The sequence below is a fragment of the Lepidochelys kempii genome, chromosome 14, assembly GCF_965140265.1.
Source record: "Lepidochelys kempii isolate rLepKem1 chromosome 14, rLepKem1.hap2, whole genome shotgun sequence".
Classification (NCBI taxonomy): Eukaryota; Metazoa; Chordata; order Testudines; family Cheloniidae; genus Lepidochelys; species Lepidochelys kempii.
Genome location: NC_133269.1, coordinates 28,764,977 through 28,788,351, shown reverse-complemented (window position 1 = coordinate 28,788,351; position 23,375 = coordinate 28,764,977). Strand labels below are relative to the sequence as shown.

Here is a 23,375-nt window from a genome sequence, read left to right as displayed (position 1 = left end):
AGCGATGTTGACCTAGTTTTTCAGCATAGGTCAGGCCCTAGAGTTGTTCCCATCACACATTGCCCTGCCTGAAAGATCACAGACAAGCTGGTCTGATTGGCTATGTATGGAACCTTTTGTCCACAGTGAATCCAGCAATTTCACTCACATCAGCAGCGAGGCAGCTGTGATTGACCAGGCAGTTCACCACCTGGAATGAAACCACTGAATGAGGCTTTGCAAATGCTCTGGAGGAGCCACAGAAATGCTTCTTTGCCTCAGGCACAGGTGGGGGTAAGATTTCATAACCTGTTTATGACAAACCAATCAGCTTCAGCATGAGATGTGGGGCATTGGCACGCTGTTCATGTTTCCTCATGTTTTGTCTGTTGCAGGGCAGTTGTGAACTGAGTGGGAGCAGGAGGAAAGAGTCAGGGAAGTGAGAGGACCAGTGCCTGCCGATAGTGGGGGGCGGGGCAGAGTGAAGGCAGCTGGCTTCAGCAGTGTTACTGAGCATGGCTGAGCAGCAAATATGGGGTGGGAGGGCACATGACCCTGCATGATCTGCCTGATGTAGAGCATGGATTTGAACTTGTGTCTCTGAAGGATACAGAGAAAGGTGCCTCACTCCATCCCAGACCTAGGTCCCAAACTCCCTTTTTAGGAACCTTTTTTAGGCCACACACCCCTCTCCTCAACATTTCCCATTGGCCAGCCTAGATAGCCCCTCCCTCTCTGCTCACTGGCTTTTGTAATCCAATTTTTAGGCACCTAACTCAGGGTTGTGTATTCCACTAGGCAGCAGAGTGTTTAAAAATCCGGCTCCACTATGCAGGGTGTTGCAGCACACAGGTCCCCCTTGTGACTCCCAGCCCCAGTGGAATTTGCAAAAGCACCTAAGCAGGTTAGGCACTGAACTCCTATTGAAATCCACGTTTACACCCGAGTTGTGAAATGTGTCACCCCATATCTTAAATCATTGTCTAGACATTTGTGGCTGAGCTCTGGGGTAAACCACAAATTGTTTTTTTTATCCTGGAACAAATGTTTGTGAAGTGTCTAGATGAACATTTACAATAGTGTGTGTGTGTTAACTTGAGCTAAATAGCAATAAATTAACTCAAGTTAAAATAGGGGAACGCACTTGCTAGTCTAGAGAAACCTCATGGGAGATTTGAGAACATACTGCAAATACCTGAAAGCTGAGGACACCAGAGGGAAAAAAATTTACCCACCACACCCCTAAATAATGATGATGAATGCAATGACAATAAGTGAAAATGTGGATTGAATCTCAGGAAATAATTATTTAGCGTATTTAACTATTGGACCAGCTTCCCAAGGGATGTGGTAGATTTTCCATCACTTGGAGTCTAAATTGTGACTGGACAACGCTTTCTGAAAGATCTGCTCAGGCACAAGTCAGTGAGCTGGATGCAGCAGTCATTCATTGTTTGGCCTTAACATGAATATAAGAATCTATAAAACAAAAAGAGCTCTGGGGCTGGAGAAGCCTCTCCCCATGGGCTTGGGATACTGGAAACTCAGACTGGATAAAATACTGGAGAATAGAGTGCTGGGACACTCTGAGGGTATGTCTACACTACGAAATTAGGTCGAATTTATAGAAGTCGGTTTTTTAGAAATCGGTTTTATATATTCGAGTGTGTGTGTCCCCACAGAAAATGCTCTAAGTGCATTAAGTGCATTAACGCGGCGGAGCGCTTCCACAGTACCGAGGCAAGCGTCGACTTCCGGAGCGTTGCACTGTGGGTAGCTATCCCACAGTTCCCGCAGTCTCCGCTGCCCATTGGAATTCTGGGTTCAGATCCCAATGCCTGATGGGGCTAAAACATTGTTGCGGGTGGTTCTGGGTACATATCGTCAGGCCCCTGTTCCCTCCCTCCCTCCGTGAAAGCAAGGGCAGACAATCATTTCGCGCCTTTTTTCATGAGTTACCTGTGCAGATGCCATACCACGGCAAGCATGGAGCCAGCTCAGGTAACCGTCACCCTATGTCTCCTGGGTGCTGGCAGACGCGGTACGGCTTTGCTGCACAGTAGCAGCAACCCATTGCCTTCTGGCAGCAGACGGTGCAATACGATTGGTAGTCGTCCTCGTCGTGTCCGAGGTGCTCCTGGCCACGTCGGCTGGGAGCGCCTGGGCAGACATGGGCGCAGGGACTAAATTTGGAGTGACTTAACCAGGTCATTCTCTTTAGACCTGCAGTCCTATTGAACCGTCTTATGGTGAGCGGGCAGGCGATACGGACTGCTAGCAGTCGTACTGTACCATCTTCTGCCAGGCAGGCAAGAGATGAGGATTGCTAGCAGTCGTATTGTACCATCTTATGCCAGGCAGGCAAGAGATGAAGATGGCTAGCGGTCGTACTGTACCATCTTCTGCCGAGCAGCCATGAGATGTGGATGGCATGCAGTCCTTCTGCACCGTCTGCTGCCAGCCAAAGATGTAAAAGATAGATGGAGTGGGTCAGAACAAGAAATAGACCAGATTTGTTTTGTACTCATTTGCCTCCTCCCCTGTCTAGATCACACTGCAGTCACTCACAGAGAAGGTGCAGCGAGGTAAATCTAGACATGTATCAATCAGAGGCCAGGCTAACCTCCTTGTTCCAATAACAACGATAACTTAGGTGCACCATTTCTTATTGGAACCCTCCGTGCAGTCCTGTCTGAAATACTCCTTGATGTACAGGCACACCCTTTGTTGATTTTAGCTCCCTGAAGCCAACCCTGTAAGCCGTGTCGTCAGTCGCCCCTCCCTCTGTCAGAGCAACGGCAGACAATCGTTCCGTGCCTTTTTTCTGTGCGGACGCCATACCAAGGCAAGCATGGAGGCCGCTGAGCTCATTTTGGCAATTAGGAGCACATTAACCACCACACGCATTATCCAGCAGTATATGCAGCACCAGAACATGGCAACGCGATACCAGGCGAGGAGGCGACGTCAGCGCGGTCCCGTGAGTGATCGGGACATGGACACAGATTTCTCTGAAAGCATGGGCCCTGACAATGCATGCATCATGGTGCTAATGGGGCAGGTTCATGCTGTGGAACGCCGATTCTGGGCTCGGGAAACAAGCACAGACTGGTGGGACCGCATAGTGTTGCAGGTCTGGGATGATTCCCAGTGGCTGTGAAACTTTCGCATGCGTAAGGGCACTTTCATGGAACTTTGTGACTTGCTTTCCCCTGCCCTGAAGCGCATGAATACCAAGATGAGAGCAGCCCTCACAGTTGAGAAGCGAGTGGCGATAGCCCTGTGGAAGCTTGCAACACCAGACAGCTACCGGTCAGTTGGGAATCAATTTGGAGTGGGCAAATCTACTGTGGGGGCTGCTGTGATGCAAGTAGCTCACGCAATCAAAGATCTGCTGATATCAAGGGTAGTGACCCTGGGAAATGTGCAGGTCATAGTGGATGGCTTTGCTGCAATGGGATTCCCTAACTGTGGTGGGGCTATAGACGGAACCCATATCCCTATCTTGGCACCGGAGCACCAAGCCGCCGAGTACATAAACCGCAAGGGGTACTTTTCGATAGTGCTGCAAGCTCTGGTGGATCACAAGGGACGTTTCACCAACATCAACGTGGGATGGCCGGGAAAGGTGCATGATGCTCGCATCTTCAGGAACTCTGGTCTGTTTCAAAAGCTGCAGGAAGGGACTTTATTCCCAGACCAGAAAATAACTGTTGGGGATGTTGAAATGCCTATATGTATCCTTGGGGACCCAGCCTACCCCTTAATGCCATGGCTCATGAAGCCGTACACAGGCAGCCTGGACAGTAGTCAGAAGCTGTTCAACTACAGGCTGAGCAAGTGCAGAATGGTGGTAGAATGTGCATTTGGACGTTTAAAGGCGCGCTGGCGCAGTTTACTGACTCGCTTAGACCCCAGCGAAACCAATATTCCCACTGTTATTACTGCTTGCTGTGTGCTCCACAATATCTGTGAGAGTAATGGGGAGACGTTTATGGCGGGGTGGGAGGTTGAGGCAAATCGCCTAGCTGCTGGTTACGCGCAGCCAGACACCAGGGCGGTTAGAAGAGCACAGGAGGGCGCGGTACGCATCAGAGAAGCTTTGAAAACCAGTTTCATGACTGGCCAGGCTACGGTGTGAAAGTTCTGTTTGTTTCTCCTTGATGAAACCCCCCGCCCCTTGGTTCACTCTACTTCCCTGTAAGCTAACCACCCTCCCCTCCTCCCTTTAATCATTGCTTGCAGAGGCAATAAAGTCATTGCTGCTTCACAGTCATGCATTCGTTATTCATTCATCACACAAATAGGGAGATGACTACCAAGGTATCCCAGGAGGGGTGGTGGAGGAGGGAAGGAAAATGCCACACAGCACTTTAAGGACAGCACTTTAAAAGTTGACAACTTTAAAATTTATTGAATGACAGCCTTCTTTTTTTTGGGCAATCCTCTGTGGTGGAGTGGCTGGTTGGCCGGAGGCCCCCCCACCGCGTTCTTGGGCGTCTGGGTGTGGAGGCTATGGAAATTGGGGAGGAGGGCGGTTGGTTACAGAGGGGCAGCAGTGGCAGTCTGTGCTCCAGCTGCCTTTGCTGCAGCTCAACCATACACTGGAGCATACTGGTTTGGTCCTGCAGCAGCCTCAGCATTGAATCCTGCCTCCTCTCATCACGCTGCCGCCACATTTGAGCTTCAGCCCTGTCTTCAGCCCGCCACTTACTCTCTTCAGCCTGCCACCTCTCCTCCTGGTCATTTTGTGCTTTCCTGCACTCTGACATTATTTGCCTCCACGCATTCGTCTGTGCTCTGTCAGTGTGGGAGGACAGCATGAGCTCGGAGAACATTTCATCGTGACTGCGTTTTTTTTTTTCTTTCTAAGCTTCACTAGCCTCTGGGAAGGAGAAGATCCTGTGATCATTGAAACACATGCAGCTGGTGGAGAAAAAAAAGGGACAGCGGTATTTAAAAAGACACATTTTATAAAACAGTCGCTACACTCTTTCAGGGTAAACCTTGCTGTTAACATTACATACATAGCACATGTGCTTTCGTTACAAGGTCGCATTTTGCCTCCTCCCACCGCGTGACTACCCCCTCAACCTTCCCCCCTCCCTGTGGCTAACAGCGGGGAACATTTCTGTTTAGCCACAGGCAAACAGCCCAGCAGGAATGGGCTCCTCTGAGTGTCCCCTGAAGAAAAGCACTCTATTTCAACCAGGTGAACATGAATTATATCTCACTCTCCTGAGGACAACACAGAGAGATAAAGAACGGATTTTGGTTGAATGCCAGCAAACATACACTGCAATGCTTTGTTCTACAGTGATTCCCGAGTACGTGTTACTGGCCTGGAGTGGTAACGTGTCCTACCATGAAGGACGAAATAAGGCTGCCCTCCCCAGAAACCTTTTGCAAAGGCTTTAGGACTACATCTAGGAGAACCGCAAATGCCAGGGCAAAGTAATCCTTTCACATGCTTGCTTTTAAACCATGTATAGCATTTTAAAAGGTACACTCACCAGAGGTCCCTTCTCTGCCTGCTGGGTCCAGGAGACAGCCTTGGGTGGGTTCGGGGGGTACTGGCTCCAGGTCTAGGGTGTGAAACAGTTCCTGGCTGTCGGGAAAACCGGTTTCTCCGCTCGCTTGCTGTGAGCTATCTACAACCTCCTCCTCATCATCATCTTCTTCGTCCCCAAAACCTACTTCCGTATTGCCTCCATCTCCATTGAAGGAGTCAAACAACACAGCTGGGGTAGTGGTGGCTGAACCCCCTAAAATGGCATGCAGCTCATCATAGAAGCGGCATGTTTGGGGCTCTGACCCAGAGCGGCTGTTCGCCTCTCTGGTTTTCTGGTAGGCTTGCCTCAGCTCCTTCAGTTTCACGCGGCACTGCTTCGGGTCCCTGTTATGGCCTCTGTCCTTCATGCCCTGGGAGATTTTCACAAAGGTTTTGGCATTTCGAAAACTGGAACGGAGTTCTGATAGCACGGATTCCTCTCCCCAAACAGCGATCAGATCCCGTACCTCCCGTTCGGTCCATGCTGGAGCTCTTTTGCGATTCTGGGACTCCATCATGGTCACCTGTGCTGATGAGCTCTGCATGGTCACCTGCAGCTTGCCACGCTGGCCAAACAGGAAATGAGATTCAAAAGTTCGCGGTTCTTTTCCTGTCTACCTGGCCAGTGCATCTGAGTTGAGAGTGCTGTCCAGAGCGGTCATAATGGAGCACTCTGGGATAGCTCCCGGAGGCCAATACCATCGAATTGTGTCCACAGTACCCCAAATTCGAGCCGGCAACGTCGATTTAAGCGCTAATCCACTTGTCAGGGGTGGAGTAAGGAAATCGATTTTAAGAGCCCTTTAAGTCGAAATAAAGGGCTTCATTGTGTGGACGGGTGCAGGTTTAAATCGATTTAACGCTGCTAAATTCGACCTAAAGTCCTAGTGTAGACCAGGGCTGAAACTCACTGTGATTCCAAAGAGACTTTGTTCAGTAGAAGGGGAGTGGCTGCCTACCTGGGAAGTATTTATTGCCCTAGAAGATAAGATGACAGGCACCATAGGATCAGAGTTTCCTTTTATCAGAAGAAACCAGAATTCTAAATATATTAGAAGAAACAAAGTATTTGATACAACTGCAGAAATGTCTGGGAATGTCCATTTTAAGGGAGGTGTCTTTAACAGAACTGAACTTGCATGGCACGTTAACCTATCGTACTGCCAGACTCTGCAACCTCACAAGGATACTCATTGCACTGCCAAAGAAACACACTTTATGTACCAAATGCTCTAAGGCCTGAATCAGTTTTTATATTGATTCAACTTTAGAACACAATATTGTAAACCCCTTAGTGTGGATGCCCTTATACTGGTATGAAGGGGCTTATGTTTTATAGACTACTTTTGTAAATATGCACAACCTAACCAATACATTTAAATTGGTACAAAACCTGTATATACCAGGCCTACTTCACACATAATGCAAAACCCTGGTGTCCACCCCAGACTCTATCCGTGGAGATCTAAAACACTGTTGTGGACTGAGTTAAACCTTGCTATTGTATGATGGGCATAGCTGCCACCTGACATCCAGGGTAAATGTGACCTAAGCTACAGCAATAGCACCCAAGCCACAGGGACATGGAAAAACATGCGAATAAACTGAATTGTGTGGCCCAAGGGGTTTCACATGCAGGGGTCAGGGTCTGGATGGTGGAGGGGTGTGTGTGTGTGAGAAAGAAGCAGAAAGACAGTCAAGCAGACTTACCTGGAAGCACAGTGTGTTGTGATGGGAGGAGCGTAGAGAAAGGTTTTGTGCTGATGTGCTGACTGACAGAAGCTTGGAGCTGTGAGAAAAGACACTGCCCATGTTGTTTGGTTCCTCCTGTGTTCAGGGAAGCAGGACTTTGTACATTCCGTTTATAAATAAAATTGCATCGAAGAAATACCTGACAACCACCAGCTGCTCCTCCTAACTGGAACAACCTTCAACCGCACCTCCCTGCCACCAATTTTTGGCTAGCTGTTTTTGTCAACAGGGGTAACAATATACTTCCCATGGCTTACAAGTGTCTGCATTAGATGCCTGGGGATATTGCTCAGGTCAGAATTATGGTTTTCTCTCAGAGTGCGAGTGAGGGAGATTCGGCATGTGCACTGTGATCATTGGTACATTGGGAGGCAAAGGGAGCTCCATGCGATGGTGCAGAGTCTGTCAAGGAGATAGGTTAACATAATGTGTGGGCGTTTTGTCATGCTGAAAACATCTCCCTTAACTGGAAACTCCCCTGCTTTTCAGAGGTTGGACGTGCTTTTCAGGTTACATGTGAGCAGCTTGAGCTGTAACAAGCAGAGTTTTTGTTCATGCTAATATAGTGGCATATAGGGGGGGGTGTTGTATTAGGGTCTGTGTAGTTAATCCACCCTGTGGGGCAGGGCAGGTGAGCAGACAGATGTATTCAATGGAATGCCGGCTGGGGAGAGAACTGTCCAGGTTGTTGGCTGCCAGCAGGTCGCAGCTCAACCAGAGACAAAACTGGTTCTAGGGAGCAGAGAGAAATGTGTTCAAGAGCAGAGCTCAGAGAAGAGGCAGGGAATCTTAGAAACCACTGAGGTGGGTGAGGATTCCTGTCACTCTGTAACACAGGGAAGCCATGTGCTTCCAGGTGGGAGGGTGGTTGAGATCAACTCCTGCACTGCAGCTGGAGGCAACACCACATCAGGAAGGGATGGGGGTGTAATGTCCGCCAGAGAAATAACTGTCCAGGTTGTTAGCTGCCAGCAGGTTGCGGCTGAACCGGCTTGTGACACTGCACCCCATAAGGCTTTATGGGAATATGCTTATGAATGTATATATGACATAAATGGAATATGTTTTATGCTTCATATGCCATGTATGCTTGTCATTTTTGTATTCAAAGTTATGAATATTGGCTGCGTACTTGCTTGATTTTAAGTAGCCTTAGTAAAGCATTTGGTCAGCTTCTTGAGAAAGGAATGTGCAACTTAAGTGCCCAATCAAGAAACACTTAACAAACAATGGATCTTGGAAGACTCCAATCCACATAAGAAGTCTTCCTGGAGACATTCAAGATAGCATGTGGGCAATGGCTACTGCATGTAAAAACTGAGTCATGCATGGACATGTGACTTGCCCATGTGACTCCAAAACTCCATCTTGGTGCTGGACTTTGCACAGGAGAGAGGAGGGGGGGTCTCCACCCACAAGAGAGAGTCTATTTAAACCCCAGGGAGATCCCTCCATTTTGTCTTCAGCTGGCTCAAGAGATAGCCTCTCCACCCCAAAGGATACCTGAAAGAAACTGGGACAAAGGATAATAACTACTGGGGGTGTGAGTGATTGCTGGACCCATACTAGAAGGAGACTAGTCTGTAAAAGAAGCTTATTGGAACATCTCTGAGGGTGAGATTTTATCTGTATTCAGCATCTTACTGTATTAGACATAGGTTTGCATGTTTTAATTTATTTTGCTTGGTAATTCACTTTGTTCTGTTTGTCATTACTTGGAACTACTTAAATCCTACTTTTTATATTTAATAAAATCACTTTTTACTCATTAACCCAGAGTATGTATTAATACCGGGGGGGGGGGGGCAAATAGCTGTGCATATCTTTCTGTCAGTGTTATAGTGGGTGAACAATTTGAGTTTAATCTGTATATACTTTATAGAGGGTAAAATGGATTTATTTGGGGTTTGGACCCCATTGGGAGTTGGGCATCTGAGTGTTAAAGACAGGAACACTTCTTAAATTGCTTTCAGTTAAGCCTGCAGCTGTTAGGGGATGTGGTTCAGACCTGGTTCTGGGTTTGCAGCCAGCTAGTGTGTCTGGCTCAAACCAGGCAGGGCACTGAAGTCCCAGTCTGGCAGGGAAAGCAGGGGCAGAAGTAGTCTCAACACATCTATGAAATCAGTTGGCAGTTCTCAAGCGGTTTTCTGTGATCCAACACGGTTCCCCGTCACATGGCTCTAGGGAGCATAGAGCAATGTGTCCCAGAGGAGAGTCCAGAGAAGGGGCAGGGGATCTCAGAAAATGCTGAGGTGGGTGAGGATTCCGGTACCCCCACTATTCCTTCCTTCTGTCTTTGGTTCTTCTGCAGAACTCTGCCAGCTAACAACTGGGACAGTTTCCTTAATCCCTGACAACACCTCTCCTGCCCCTGCGCCAGAGGGCATATTGCCTTCTGCTGGAAAGGAGCTAGTCTCAGCCCCCCCATACTTGGAAGCACTCTGCTTCCCTGTGTTACAGAGTCACAGGACAGAACCCTTCCTAGGGGGCACAGAGAAATGTGTCTGAGCAAGAAGCCCAGAGGAAACTGGGGAAGGAATAGTGGGGGTACAGGAATGTCTCCTCACTAGTCACTTGGGGCAGGATGCCCAGGACACTAGGAGGATGGCTGGGTCAGCATCTGTGCACCCAGACACTCAGGCTGTGACCCAGGTTTTGAGAAGGACTGTGTCACTGACCTCCTGGAGGGGAGCCGTCACACCGCTGACTTCTCAGGGACAGAGAAAGGGGTGGCAGATGGTACCCCATTCCAGGTCCCAATTTTTCAGGATGCTATTTCTGATAAGTTTTTGGAAAGTAACTGTCTCTCTTTAAATCAAGATGCAGCTCTAATGCCTGTGATAACAGAGGAGTTTGGACCAGGAAATTGCCAGGTGGTAGTTTGCCAGAATACAAATGACCCAACTGACAGAGAAGGGGGTGTTTTCCCCCAGGCTGGTGAGACACAGACAGCAGTTATGGGAAAGCTGCTGGGAAAAGGTGCATCTGATCAAAGGGTAAGCACCCCTCGCCCAGCTCACAGCCCTCTAGGGGGCAGGGAAGGACTCAGTGCTGGGAGGGGGACACACAGGGTAACCCCAAAAGGGGAGCTGGATTTTCTACATATGTACAGCCCTGGGGTTGGGAGACTGTTCCCCAAAGGGCCAGCCAATGTGCAGGATCCTCCTGGACCCTTATCTTGCCAGACTCTGAGACATCAAAATGCCAGAAACATGATTAAATTAAGAGCCCACACACTGGAGGGAAAGAAAAGCCAGTGACTGATTACATGAAAGAGTCTCAAAGGACGCCATTGGCAATGAACAAACTAACCTCAAACTACACGATCAGAACAGAAGGTGTGGTATCATAAATATTCTTGTAAACACCCATCTGTGATAAAAATTTTGGTATTAATGTTAAGTTTGGGGGATAAGAATTTTGACAGATGTTAAACCTTATGGTAATGCTACTTTTAAATTAATACCTGTAAACAGGTTTAAAGCTTATCACAGCAGAGAAGCCATAAAAAAACCTGGTTTGCTGTGTGAATGGGGAAACTGAGGCACACTGCCTTATGGCCTTAATGGCTGGATGCCAAGAGAACTATACCACAAACTGCCTTTGAGCTAGTCAGTGACTAAGCCTCTTGGAGTAAACTAAGAGGGGCGGTGTGATGCTCTGTACACCTTGGAGGAACACCCTACACCCCCACATTCATCTTTATAAAATGATTGTGTGGTATCCAATGCAAAGTTTGTCATGTTGGGTGTCTTCAGAAGGCTCATGATGCACTGAGCATGGTTGTTATAGTAATTGTTACAGTAAGGTTATAGGTTATAATTTCATGTATGTAGTTATGGGGCCGAAAATTTATCCTCATGGCTTAAAGCGAGCCCATGCAAAAACTCTCCAAGAACAGAGAGGCAGTTCACACCTCATCAGGGCATGGATGGGACAAACTCAGCCCAGCTTCACAGGAACAATAGACGGTGGCTTAGACAGCAACAAACAAATTTGTTAGACCTTCGAGGGAGTCACCCCCCTTCCTTTGGTCACTTTGGAACTGCGATGAGGTAATGCTCACTTTACTCTGAAGGTTGGGGGACAAAGTCAAGAGGGAAGAAAGGACATGAGAAAATAGAGACACATTTGCAATGCTCTCTCTCTTCCACCTCCATCTACAGACATCACCACCAAGCAACTGAAGTGCTGATCAAAGAGGAGAGCCTGGCTGAAGGGCAACCAGCCAGCCTGTGGTGAGAAGCATCTAAGGTTGTAAGGGCACTGAAAGTGTTAAGAGCAGCTTAGAATGCATTTTCCTTTTATTTCATTTGACCAAGTCTGACTTCTTGTGTTTTGACTTATAATCACTTAAAATTTATCTTTATAGTTAATCTCCTGTTTACACAGGAAGCTTCTTCCATGGTATGACAGAAGTGAATTTAAACCACTATAATTGCACCAGTGTATCTCCCCACATGGACACTTATTCTTACTAAGAGTGACCTTTTTCCATTTTAAGCTTGTTACTTTCAAAGTAAAGTAGTTTAAGCTAAGCTTTAAAAAGCCACTCATTCTGGAACAGGAGTGCCCATGAAGGGAGTTATATCAGTGTAAGTGAAAATTTTCCAGTGTAGATAAACCCTTAGTCTGCTGAGGCACTTTGGGATGGCTGTAAAGATTTCCCCACTACACACAAATTGGCAGTGCAGTGAAAAAAAAATACAGCTGACCAGACTGTACTGTGAAATTGTAACACCCTGGCAAACTGTCCAATATCCCCCTCTAGTGGATAACAGCCAACTCCTCCTGCCAGCTAGTGGAGTTAATCTTTGCAGATTTGTACAGTGAATATGAAGCTCCAAGGCTGAAACAGTGCCGAGTAGTTACAAAAAGCAACCACTGCATGCACACAGCTAATCCCTGTGTTGTACCCAGATCAGATGAGAGTCCTGGGAACTGGCTGCAATATTGTGTGTCTGCAGTGTGGACAATCCAGGATTACACTGAATCATGAGACAGAGACACACACACAAGTCTCCACAGGGCATCTTTACTTTAAATAAAATACACAGCACAGCCACTCACTCATACAGATCCACTGGGCTGCCTCAAACTGGCAGAGTTATCACCACAGCCACAGCAGAGTGAAGCCACACCAGGGCACAGCAGCAGCAACAGCCTCCCCCCGAAAAGGGGCACCCATCACAAGAGAGGAGGCAGCCCCAGCTCCTGGGAGACCACAGGGGGTACAGATGAGCCCAGAGTGGGCTACAGGACAGAGGATATGCACAAGGAACTCCCCCTCCCAACAGACACCAAGGCCCCCCATCCCCACACCAACTAGTGCAAATTACTTTCCACGCAGCTTTGACACTTACTTGTCTCAATATAAAGGAAGAGTTGAGTGGGATTTGACCTAGGAAATCTGGAGGAACCAGGCTAGGTAAGAGTACAAGGAGCTGCCCAGGGTGAACCATCTGGTGCTACCTGCTAGTGGGGGAAGGAATCAGCTCCTTGCCATCTTTCGGGTGAAGGTGTTCTGCTCATAGGGCAGACTCCAGGCATCTCTGAGCCCAGCCACCTTTGAGCAGCGGGGAAGGCTATAAAGTTTGCACTGGCTGCTCCTATAACCTCTGCCACTGGGATATGAACCCCAGGCACAAGCACCCAAATTCTCACAGGAGCATCCCTGTTACATTGCAGGAGGTGAGTGAGCAACCCACCCAGTGAGCGTTGCAGGCTCCACAGGATAGGCAGAGGGGACTGACCCAGTCTGTGTTTACACTAGGAGAGGGCATTGGCTCCAGGCCATCTTTATGTCTCAGCAGCAGCCCTCACCAGCCGGTGCTTGGGGACAAGAACTAGGCTGTAGCTATCAGAGAGCTGACACCATAGGGCCCTTGTTCCATAGCTCCCGCCCTGTCCCCCAGGATGTACACATGCAGTAGCCCCAGGCCAGGGCCTATGCCCCCACCAGGAATGTAGTCTGTCAGACAGCAGCTAGTTTTGCTCCCCGTCCCCAGGACATGTAGCAGTGCCGGAGACCAGGTCGGTGAAGGCAGCAGACCACGAATAGTGTGCTGTTGTCTTTGCTCTGGGGAGACCCCAGCTGCCAGCACACTGCGCTCAAGGGAACTGGGTGCTCTGATCAGTGCATGCTGGAAGCGGGGTCTGCAGGTGACACTGCTCCAGCAAAGGGCCATGTCTGCTCCTGCCTCCAGCATGGAGCCCTGCCCCAGGGTACCCAGACAGCCCTGCTGGCTGGAATCAGCAGCCTCCATGCTACTTGTGTCAGTATAGCAACGCCCACATGGAAGTGCAGTGTCAGGGGTCACCCAGCACAGTGTCACTCACCTGGGGGGGAGGGGATGAGCAATGCCCCCTGGGAAGCGTAGTGCCAGAGGTCACCCAGTGCAGTGCCAGGGGTCACTCACCTGGGGGGGAGGGGATGAGCAATGCCCTCTGGGAGGTGTAGTGTCAGAGGGCACTCATGGAAGTGCGGGGGGCCGGGGGGGGAGGAGAGAATGAGCAACGTCCCCAGGAGGTGCAGTGTCTTTGGGCCCCCCTTAGGAAGCAGCGGTGCTTCGCGGACCCCGGGAAAGGCTGCTCCGCCTTAGTGCCGCAGCATCCAGCCACCGCACTCCCTCCTCACCACGGCACAGCCCCTTCCGGCTGGGCTTGCCAAGGGGAAGGGCCAGGAAGGTGGGTTAGAGGCTGACGCTGCGGTGGTGCTTGAACTGGCTCTGCCCGCCCCGACGCCGCTCCTGCTCCTCCAGCTCATCACTGTTGAGACTGGCGGCGTCCGACAGCCCCAGCAGATGCTCCACCGAGTCGAACTTCTGCAGGTCGGAGGCGATGGTCTGCAGGCTGAGCATGGAGAGCGTGTCCGTGGGGGGGCACTCGGCGCCTAGCCCGGCCCCCGCCTCCGCCCCTACCGGCGAGGCCCGGCGTTGGATGAGGCGCTGCAACCGCCGGGCGTGGATCTGCTCACTGATCTGCTCCAGGTTACGGAGCGCCACCGAGTAGCGCATTTTGGCTTGGGAGACCCGCTGCTCCAGCCCCGTCACCTTGGCCTTGTGCTCCTGGGGGTTGGAGGACATCAGGGGTCCGACAGCTCCCTCTGCCACCACACAATGTGCCCAAACCCTTCCCGCCCACCCCACCACTCCAGTCCCATCACCTTGGCCTTGTGCTCCGGGGGGGAGGGGGGGATGGAGAGGAGGAGCCAAACCCAGGATAGAAAGACACCCCCCCTCTCTCCATCCTATAAATTCAGTCCACCCCCTGCATGCTCAGCCCCACCCCCACTCTTCCTTGCAGGTATCCACACGTGTGCGCACAGACAAACACACACGCATCCCACTCCTCTCTAAACCCAATCACAGCCTCACATCTCTCCCTGCTCCCCTGCCTCAGGCCCCACAGCCATGGGAGGGGAGCACCCATGAGAAAATCCATCCCTTCCTGGGTAGGGAGCAGCAACACGTCACTCAGGGCATTGTGGGATCTCAGAGGGGTGGGTATGTCCCACCCCAGCCGCGCACACACCCAGCCCTCAAAATCACTGACACCAGGATGTTAGCGGGGGCGGGGCGTGCACGTGCCCTGGCCCCCCTGAGGATGCCAGGATCTCAGTGGGGGCATGCGTGTGTGCCCCCCCTGGGATGCTGGGATCTCAGCAGGGGCAAGCAGGCATATACCTGCTCATCCACCCACAGGGATGCTGGGATCTCAGCGGGGGCGGATGTGTGCCCCGGCCCCCCAGGATCTCAGTGGGGCTGTAACGCCTCACCTCGAGGATCTGGTTGAACTGGGCCTTTAGCTCGAAGTAGGGCTTGCTCTTTACGATGACGCGCTTGAGGGATTTCTGCAGGCTCTGCACCTTGGCTTCGGCCTGCTGGCAGAGCCGGGTGACACGCTGGTGCTCCCGCTCACTGTGCAGCCGCTCCTCCTCCGCCTCATTCACCTGCAGCCGGAGCAGGATGACATACAGCTCAGAGCAGGTCCCTGTTCCCACCCAGCCTGTGCCCTCACATACACACAGAGCCTTGCAGATCTCAGTCTCCTCCATCCACTCCCCATCCTCCCACGCACACCGCATCCAGCTCCATCACCCCTCCCCATCCAGCTCCATCACCCCTCCCCATCCATCCTTCCCTGACAGGGACTCAGGCTGTCACCCGCCAGGGGGGTGCAACCTACCACCCCCCCTTCTCTGTGCAATTGGTATGGTCCTTGTGGCACCCCTACCCCTCCTCTGGCAGATGGTGTGATCATTTGGTTATTGCCTCCACCATGTCCATGCTCCCAGCTCTCACCAGGCAGATGGCAAAGTCCTCCTCCCGTTGTGCCCAGCCAATGTGGTCCCCCAGCTCTCCCCTAGCAGGTAGCATTGTCAGCACCTCCATGTGGTTGGTATAATTCCCCTGTACCCCATGATTGGTATGGCTCTCTGGCCAAGTCCCCATGTCTGACTTTCCCAATGGCATGGTTCCCTCCCATGTGGTTGGTACAGCCCCCTCTCTCCCCCATGTCTCACCTTGCAAGTGGTGTGGTTCCCCCCTACATGGGTGGTACAACCTCCGGCCCCACACCCACATCTCACCTTACAGGTGGCATGGTTGAGCATCTCCTGCCAGGTAGGGTCGAGACGGTTCTTGTCGGCCATGACGCCCTGCTCTGCCACAAAGACCATCTCGCGGGCAGCATTGTGCATGCTGACCGCTCGTTCGTACCGCAGCGCTGCCTTCTGCGTCTCCTGCTGGGCCTGCATGGAGGGGAGAGGAAAGTCACACGGAGAGAGAGAGTAGGGCAAGGGACTCCTGCCCTCTCTCCTCTCCCAGAGCAGGGATAGAACTCTGGTGTCCCGACTCCCACCCCCCTGCTCTAACCCACTAGACCCCACTCACTCCCCAGGGCCAGGATAGAACCCAGGAGTCTGATTTTGGCATGTGCCAGGGAGGTGGCCACGCCAGGCAGGGCAGAGGAGAGCATTCACACCTCCTTGGCCAGGCGACGGGCCTCGTAGTATGGACGCGCTTTCTCAATGCAGTTCCCCAGCTGGGAGCCCTGGGTGTTGAGCTTCCTGGCGGATTCAGAGAGGATCCTGCGGTAAGTAGTCCTGGCTTCCTGCAGTGGGGAGGAGAGCAGAAGCATTGGGGCCACCACTGACCGCCAGGGGAGAGTACTCCCTGTTGACCCTTGCACTGCTCCCTGCAGCACAGCGTCCCCTAATGTTGCAATGGGGAACTGGGGCCAGCACTGACCACCAAGGGAGAGTGGCCCCTGCTGAGCCCCAACCCACTCCCTTCAGCACAGGCCCCACACTGGGACACTGACTACCAGAGAGCACCCCTGCCCCCTTCCAAGTGCTAACCCAGCCCAACTCTGCTTGGCTTCACAGGGCAGCACAGGGGCTACAGAAGCAGCTCCAAGGGTCACTGAATGCCCAGTAAGAGCCGCGACCACCACAAGGTAACAGCCAGGCTCGCTGGCCCAGCACGGAGACAATCGGTGGGAGCTGCCGGGGATCTCCATGGCCTGGACAGGGCTGTAACATAAGGGTGGTCGTGGCAGGGTCGTGCTCAGTCTGAGGCAAGGCGGCCGGCCCCACAGGGAGCCCAGCGCTTACTCACATCCAGCTGCAGCTCCACCCGGTTGATCTCCTCGTTGGCCTGGTTGAGATGCTCCAGCTCCTCCTGCAAGGGGGAAGCAGAGCAGGAGGCTCAGGTACCTGCCCCAATGCTACGCCCAGCTCAGCAGGACAGCACCACCCCGACAGGCCCCCCTCCCAGCCTGCGAGAGCCCCTCCTTGCACCCCTTCCACTCCCGGCACAGCTGCGGGGGATGGCACCACAAACACAGTGTGGCCTAGTGCACAGAGCATATACCAGGCTGTGCCGCTGGCCTGCTGGGTGACCTTGGGTAAGTCGCTTTGCCCCTCTCTGCCTCATCTCCCCATCTGTGAAATGCTGATAAATCTGTAGAACACTTGGCTCTGCTGGGGAGAAGTACTAGAGGAGAGGTGGGGATCATTGTGTGTACCTCTTCTGAGGAGACAGGACAGGGCTTTGTGCCAGGGACTCAGGCTCTCTGATGGCACAACAAGTATTATGGTCATGGCCGCATCGTGCTAGGCACCATGTACAACACCTGCAGTAACATAGATGTGCAAGAGACAACAGGCTGAGACAGATGGATGGGGAGCGCAAAGGAACAATGAGTCACGTCTGATCAGAGCGATAAGCAGCAGCCACAGCTCCTACCCAACGTCGAGAGTCATGTAGGTATCGCGGCAAAGGAGGCACTTAGGTGGCTTGGTGGGTGTTTATGGGAGCTGCTGCTCCCCCTCCTCCAGACAGGGGTGACATGGCAGGCAGCAGGGAGGTGCTGCTGGGAAAATCTACCAAGTGGGTGATGAAGGCTGGTGTCACTAGCAGAGTGGAGGCTGGGCTCCACATCTCAATAGCACAGGGGGGATGATAGATAGGGCCATGAAGAGCCTTAAGATAAGCAGTTTGTGTGTGAGATGCGAAGGGGAGCCAATGGGGAGCTCGCAGAGAGGTGGGGGGGGGGGGTCCCACAGGAAAATGATCTTTGCAGCAGCAGCGTTCTGAACACACGTAAGTGGGGTAAGAAGATGGGACCGGTCCTGGCCAGGGAGGAAGATGCTGCAGCAATCGAGATGCGAGACAGCAAGGGCCTGGACCAGAGACCTAATGAGCTCTGAGATCTATTGATGATCAGAGTTGTCTAATGGCACCTGAGCTCTGCTGTTCCCTGAGGCGGCAGGATGGGACCCTGCACCAAGGATCCTGGATCTCTGATCATGACCTGAGTCACATACATTACGGTAGCCCCTAGGGGCTGCACTGTACTATCACAAAGAAAGACAGTCCCTACTCTAAGCTGTGGACAGACAACAAGGGCTGGACTACAGGCTATTGCGAGGTCCCTTCCAGCCCTACATTACCAGGATCCTAGGAAGGCTTTTAATTTGACCAGTTTAGCATAAGCTGCAGTTACAGCTGCTTTGTCTTGGAATCCCAGGAGGTGTTAATTAGATCAAGTGAGATAACAGGATCAAAGGACACTTTTAAATCCTGATCTAGACAAAGCCTTAATCCAATTCAAAGATGTTTTAGAAATCAGTTTAATTTAATTCAGGGCTTGTCTACATAGGGAAACTGTCCAGCATACTATTATCCTGTAATAGCTACACCCGTGTACCCCCACGAGAGGATATGCCAGTCCAGAATAAAAGTGACTGTTTACTTGCAAGTAATTATTCTGGGATGAGCATTGTTGTAGAGAGTTAAGGGGCGTGAGGTAATATCTTTTATTGGACAACTTCTGTTATTCTGTGTTAACAGGCCACTTCACCTTGAATGGCCCCTTAGAATATGTGCTAACTACTTACACTAAACTATCCCTTCAACCTTGTATTTCGCAGTGGCACTCAGAGTACCTTTCCCCAACCTGAAAACCTGCATGTAATTTGAAAGCTCGGTTGGTCCAATAAAAGATATTACCTCACCCACCTTTTTTCCCCCTCGAACTTCCAGAAGAAAGTCATTTTTATACCAGAATAGCGTATCCATGCAGGGAGTGATACCGGCATAGCTACAGCATGATAATTATTCCACTATAGCTCTACTGGTCAATCTCTCCTTGTAGACAAGCCCTCAGTGAAGAGGGCTTTTTTCAGTCCCCGGAAACATCATGGAGCAGGTCCTCAAGGAATCAATCCTGAAGCACTTACATGAGAGGAAAGTGATCAGGAACAGTCAGCATGGATTCACCAAGGGAAGGTCATGCCTGACTAATCTAAATCGCCTTCTATGATGAGATTACTGGTTCTGTGGATGAAGGGAAAGCAGTGGATGTATTGTTTCTTGACTTTAGCAAAGCTTTTGACACGGTCTCCCACAGTATTCTTGTCAGCAAGTTAAAGAAGTACAGGCTGGATGAATGCACCAAAAGGTGGGTAGAAAGTTGGCTAGATTGTCGGGCTCAACGGGTAGTGATCAATGGCTCCATGTCTAGTTGGCAGCCGGTGTCAAGTGGAGTGCCCCAGGGGTTGGTCCTGGGGCCGGTTTTGTTCAATATCTTCATAAATGATCTGGAGGATGGTGTGGATTGCACTCTCAGCAAATTTGCGGGTGATACTAAACTGGGAGGAGTGGTTGATATGCTGGAGGGCAGGAATAGGATACAGAGGGACCTACACAAATTAGAGGACTGGGCCAAAAGAAATCTGATGAGGTTCAATAAGGATAAGTGCAGGGTCCTGCACTTAGGACGGAAGAACCCAATGCACAGCTACAGACTAGGGACCGAATGGCTAGGCAGCAGTTCTGCGGAAAAGGACCTAGGGGTGACAGTGGACGAGAAGCTGGATATGAGTCAGCAGTGTGCCCTTGTTGCCAAGAAGGCCAATGGCATTTTGGGATGTATAAGTAGGGGCATAGCGAGCAGATCGAGGGACGTGATCGCCCCCCTCTATTCGACATTGGTGAGGCCTCATCTGGAGTACTGTGTCCAGTTTTGGGCCCCGCACTACAAGAAGGATGTGGATAAATTGGAGAGAGTCCAGCAAAGGGCAACAAAAATGATTAAGGGTCTGGAACACATGACTTATGAGGAGAGGCTGAGGGAACTGGGATTGTTTAGTCTGCAGAAGAGAAGAAAGAGGGGATTGGATAGCTGCTTTCAATTACCTGAGAGGTGGTTCCAGAGAGGATGGTTCTAGACTATTCTCAGTGTAGAAGAGGACAGGACAAGGAGTAGTGGTCTCAAGTTGCAGTGGGGGAGGTTTAGGTTGGATATTAGGAAAAACTTCTTCACTAGGAGGGTGGTGAAACACTGGAATGCATTACCTAGGGAGGTGGTAGAATCTCCTTCCTTAGAAGTTTTTAAGGTCAGGCTTGACAAAGCCCTGGCTGGGATGATTTAACTGGGGATTGGTCCTGCTTTGAGCAGGGGGTTGGATTAGATGACCTCCTGAGGTCCCTTCTAACCCTGATATTCTATGATTCTATGAATCAGATTAAGATAAATTGTTATGAACTGGATTACAAGTCTCCACACAGGAGGTTACACCAGTTTACCACACAAGGACAGGTTACTGCCTTCTGCAATAGGGACTACACACGCCTTTGCCCCTCTGATGTATGTACAAATGTAGACCCTGGTGACGGGGGGCCGTTTTAACCAACACCAGGAATTGAACCAGTGCTAAAAGCAAGAGTCTCCACAGCTCAAGCTAAACATCCAGGCTCTGCAGCTGGGGCTGTGACATCCCCTATGGAGCAGGTCCCCATGGGAATGCGTAGCTCCCACTGGCTCGCAGCTCACATCCACACCAGTGACTGATAGCATTAGAGAAAGCCAGGTACAGCCAGCCCTCACCTGTATCCTGGGATCCAACTCTTCCTCCACGTCTTCCTCGTCCCTCAACGGCATCTTGGTTTCATCACCACTGCAGACATCCTCAGGGATAGGAGCCCTGAGCTCCTCACCCTCCTGCGTGGGTGTCCGCAGCTCCCCAGGAGGCGTCTGGCGCCCATCCCCCACGTTCATACCCAGAACCAGCCGCTGGTCTGAGTCCTCCATTGTGGGGCCCCCACGCCACTCCTCCCTTTGGCAGTATCAGGTCTTCCTCAGCAGGCAGGCCGCCGGTGAAGCCTTCACAGGGACGCAGGCATCTTAGTGCTGGGCCCATCCACTGGGTCACACCAACATACGAGCCATGAGCAGGCAGGGAATTGGGAATGGTTGCGGCAGCCCTGGGTTACAGCAAGAGCTTGGAGAGTGGCTGGGGCATCAAGCAACAAGGCATGAGAGGAGGTATTAGATGGATGTCCCTCCTTGTACCAGCATCTGAACCACTTCTCGCTGCCCAGTCAGAGGATGGCTAGCTCGGAGAAGAGAGAATCAGGACCACGGAGACTCAGCAATCTGAGACAGAGACCAAAAGCCAGGAAGGGAGCTCGCCGAGGGGGTGGAGAAGAATCTCCAGTGGCAGAGAGCCAGACACGCCTCCACCCCCCACTGCCAGCCCCAGCGAGACCCTGATGAGAGCCAGTCCCGGGGGGGCTCAGAGCGTGAAGTCTGGAGAACTGGGGTCCAGCTGGATCTGCAGAGATATGAGAGGAGGCTGGAAAATAAGCGGCAGAGAGTGAATCAGACATTGCTTTCTGTACCAGACACCAACAGAGTAAGGCAGACCCCTGTCAGCACCAAGACTCCCCACCCCACCAGATACACATACACACCCCAGACAGAAGAGAACCCTGTCACGTTTAAATGGACACAGAAGAGTCACCAGGTTCCCACTTCATCCCATGCTATTTACTCCTTACCCCATCTATTGCTACTTCCCATAAAGCACTCTGCAGCCACCCTGCACTCATCCAACCGCCCTCTCCCCGATCCCAATGCACCCAGCAGCCACCCCACCTTCTCCTCCCCAATTCACCCAGCACACACCCCCGCCCCTTCCCCAATGCTCCCTGCACTCACCCCAATGCAGCCAGCACCCACCCTAATGTCTTCTACATCCACCCCACATCCTCCTCCCCAATGCACCCTGCACCCAATCAGCGCCCCCCTCCCCCTATGTGCCCAGCAATGATCCCACTGCCCCTTCCTCAATGCAAGCTGCACCCACTCCAATGTCCTCTGCGCCCACCCCTCCTCCCAATGCAGCCAGCACCCCTCTACCCCAAAACAAAGTACATCAACCTCCTCTCCAATGCAAGCTGCCCATTCCCTGCCACGCCTGCACCCAGCCGAACACTCCATGCAACCACCCCTCCCCTAATGCACCCAGCCCTCCCACATCGCAAACTGCACCCACCGAAATGCGCCCTGAACCCCCTCGATGCACCCTGCCCCGGCTACCTCCACCCCCATGTACCCCGGGCCCTGGTCCCGCCCCCAGGGGCCTCGGCTCAGTGCATAGGGGCGGACAACCCCCGGGGTAGGGGCGACCTGCTCTATTTACCTCTTACTCTCCAGGCTAAGCAACTAGCTGCAGCCCCTCCCCGCAACCCAGCCAGGCCAAGCGGAACCGGAACCCGCTCTTCCGGGACACCTCTTTCCCCGTCTGCATATCTGCCGTACAACATGGCGGCTCCCATGTGCGCAGCCCCCGCCCCGTTTCTGCCCTCAAGCTGCCCCCGGGAGGGGATAGAGGGAAACATCCCTGCAGGCTCAGAGAGATCGCTCGGCTCAGTTCTCACCGAGGTAAATAAATAAGCTCAAAGTGAGAGCGTTAGTAATCACACGTGAACGCCGCCATCCTGGATCCACGGTGGGCGTCGCCATCTTGGTTTACGGTCTAGCTGAAGAGAAAGTAACATCCGGGGCCTCTAGGGTGCCAGCTGTTTACCTCGCCCTCTGCTCCTGCCGTAACGCAAGATGGTGACGACAACGAGGGAAGAGAATATGGCGACGCCCGTAGCAGACTCCAACATGGACACGCCCATAGCGCCACCAGTATGGTCACGTGATCCACCCGCACCGGTGTTCTCTCCTTGGAAGGGAAGCCAGGGGCTTGCCTGCTCGCACGTTCAAGCTGGCGGCGGAGATATGATGTACCACGTAAGGCTCAGCAGCCAATCAGAGATCGGGGACTGTCCCATCTTTATCCTCGGGGAAGAGCTAGCTGGAAGAAACCATTATTTTTTTAACAGTAAAAACAATTAGGTGTTTATTTGTTTATTTTTAATTAACAAATGAGTCCAAATCACACCAAAAACCCATGTTCATTTTCAGGCGTTAATTTATTATGAGGTTTTTTTCACATCCACTGGCCACAGTTGCCATGACGACGAAGGCAGTGGTCATAGTTGCTGTGGCAATGCCAGGTTGGTCCATGGTGTGATGGTTTCGAGGGAAAGGCAGCATCACCAACCCCACAGTGTCCAAGATCGATGTGTCAAAAGACACACACACTGCCCCCTGAAATCATGAGATTGGCTTAAAACCAAGAGATTTTTTAAAAAATAATTTTATATAAAATATGAGTAACAAAATTGAGTTCTTTCTATTAATCATCTGGTTTCTAAGCTGTCAAGGTTCCTCCCCCACTCTGAACTCTAGG

The 23,375-nt window shown here is 51.6% G+C and overlaps 1 protein-coding gene across 4 annotated transcripts; it reads right to left on the bottom strand.

Moving 5' to 3' along the window:
* Window positions 1-12,297: 12,297 nt before the first annotated feature.
* On the bottom strand, window positions 12,298-22,609 carry SH3BP5L (SH3 binding domain protein 5 like). 4 transcript variants are annotated; one of them, XM_073311787.1, is made up of 7 exons: window positions 22,513-22,609; window positions 20,678-21,425; window positions 16,903-16,965; window positions 16,268-16,396; window positions 15,873-16,034; window positions 15,060-15,233; window positions 12,298-14,349 (listed from the first exon to the last, which is right to left on the bottom strand). In XM_073311787.1, the coding sequence occupies exons 2-7, from the start codon at window positions 20,879-20,881 to the stop codon at window positions 13,975-13,977; spliced, it is 1,107 nt and encodes a 368-aa protein (XP_073167888.1). In that variant the 5' UTR covers window positions 20,882-21,425; window positions 22,513-22,609; the 3' UTR covers window positions 12,298-13,974. The 4 variants fall into 4 exon arrangements, with proteins under 4 accessions (XP_073167888.1, XP_073167886.1, XP_073167890.1 ...); XM_073311785.1 differs by lacking the exon at window positions 22,513-22,609 and adding an exon at window positions 22,275-22,377; XM_073311789.1 differs by lacking the exons at window positions 15,060-15,233; window positions 22,513-22,609 and adding an exon at window positions 22,275-22,377.
* Between the last annotated feature and the right edge of the window lie 766 nt (window positions 22,610-23,375).

Excerpts from the sequence above, each read along its gene's own strand:
- SH3BP5L (XM_073311787.1), bottom strand. The coding sequence starts at position 20,881 with ATGGAGGACTCAGACCAGCGGCTGGTTCTGGGTATGAACGTGGGGGAT. Across the intron at positions 16,966-20,677 it reads AGTTGGATCCCAGGATACAG|GAGGAGCTGGAGCATCTCAA; the intron begins GTGAGGGCTGGC and ends TCCCCCTTGCAG. Across the intron at positions 16,397-16,902 it reads GGGTGGAGCTGCAGCTGGAT|GAAGCCAGGACTACTTACCG; the intron begins GTGAGTAAGCGC and ends TCCCCACTGCAG.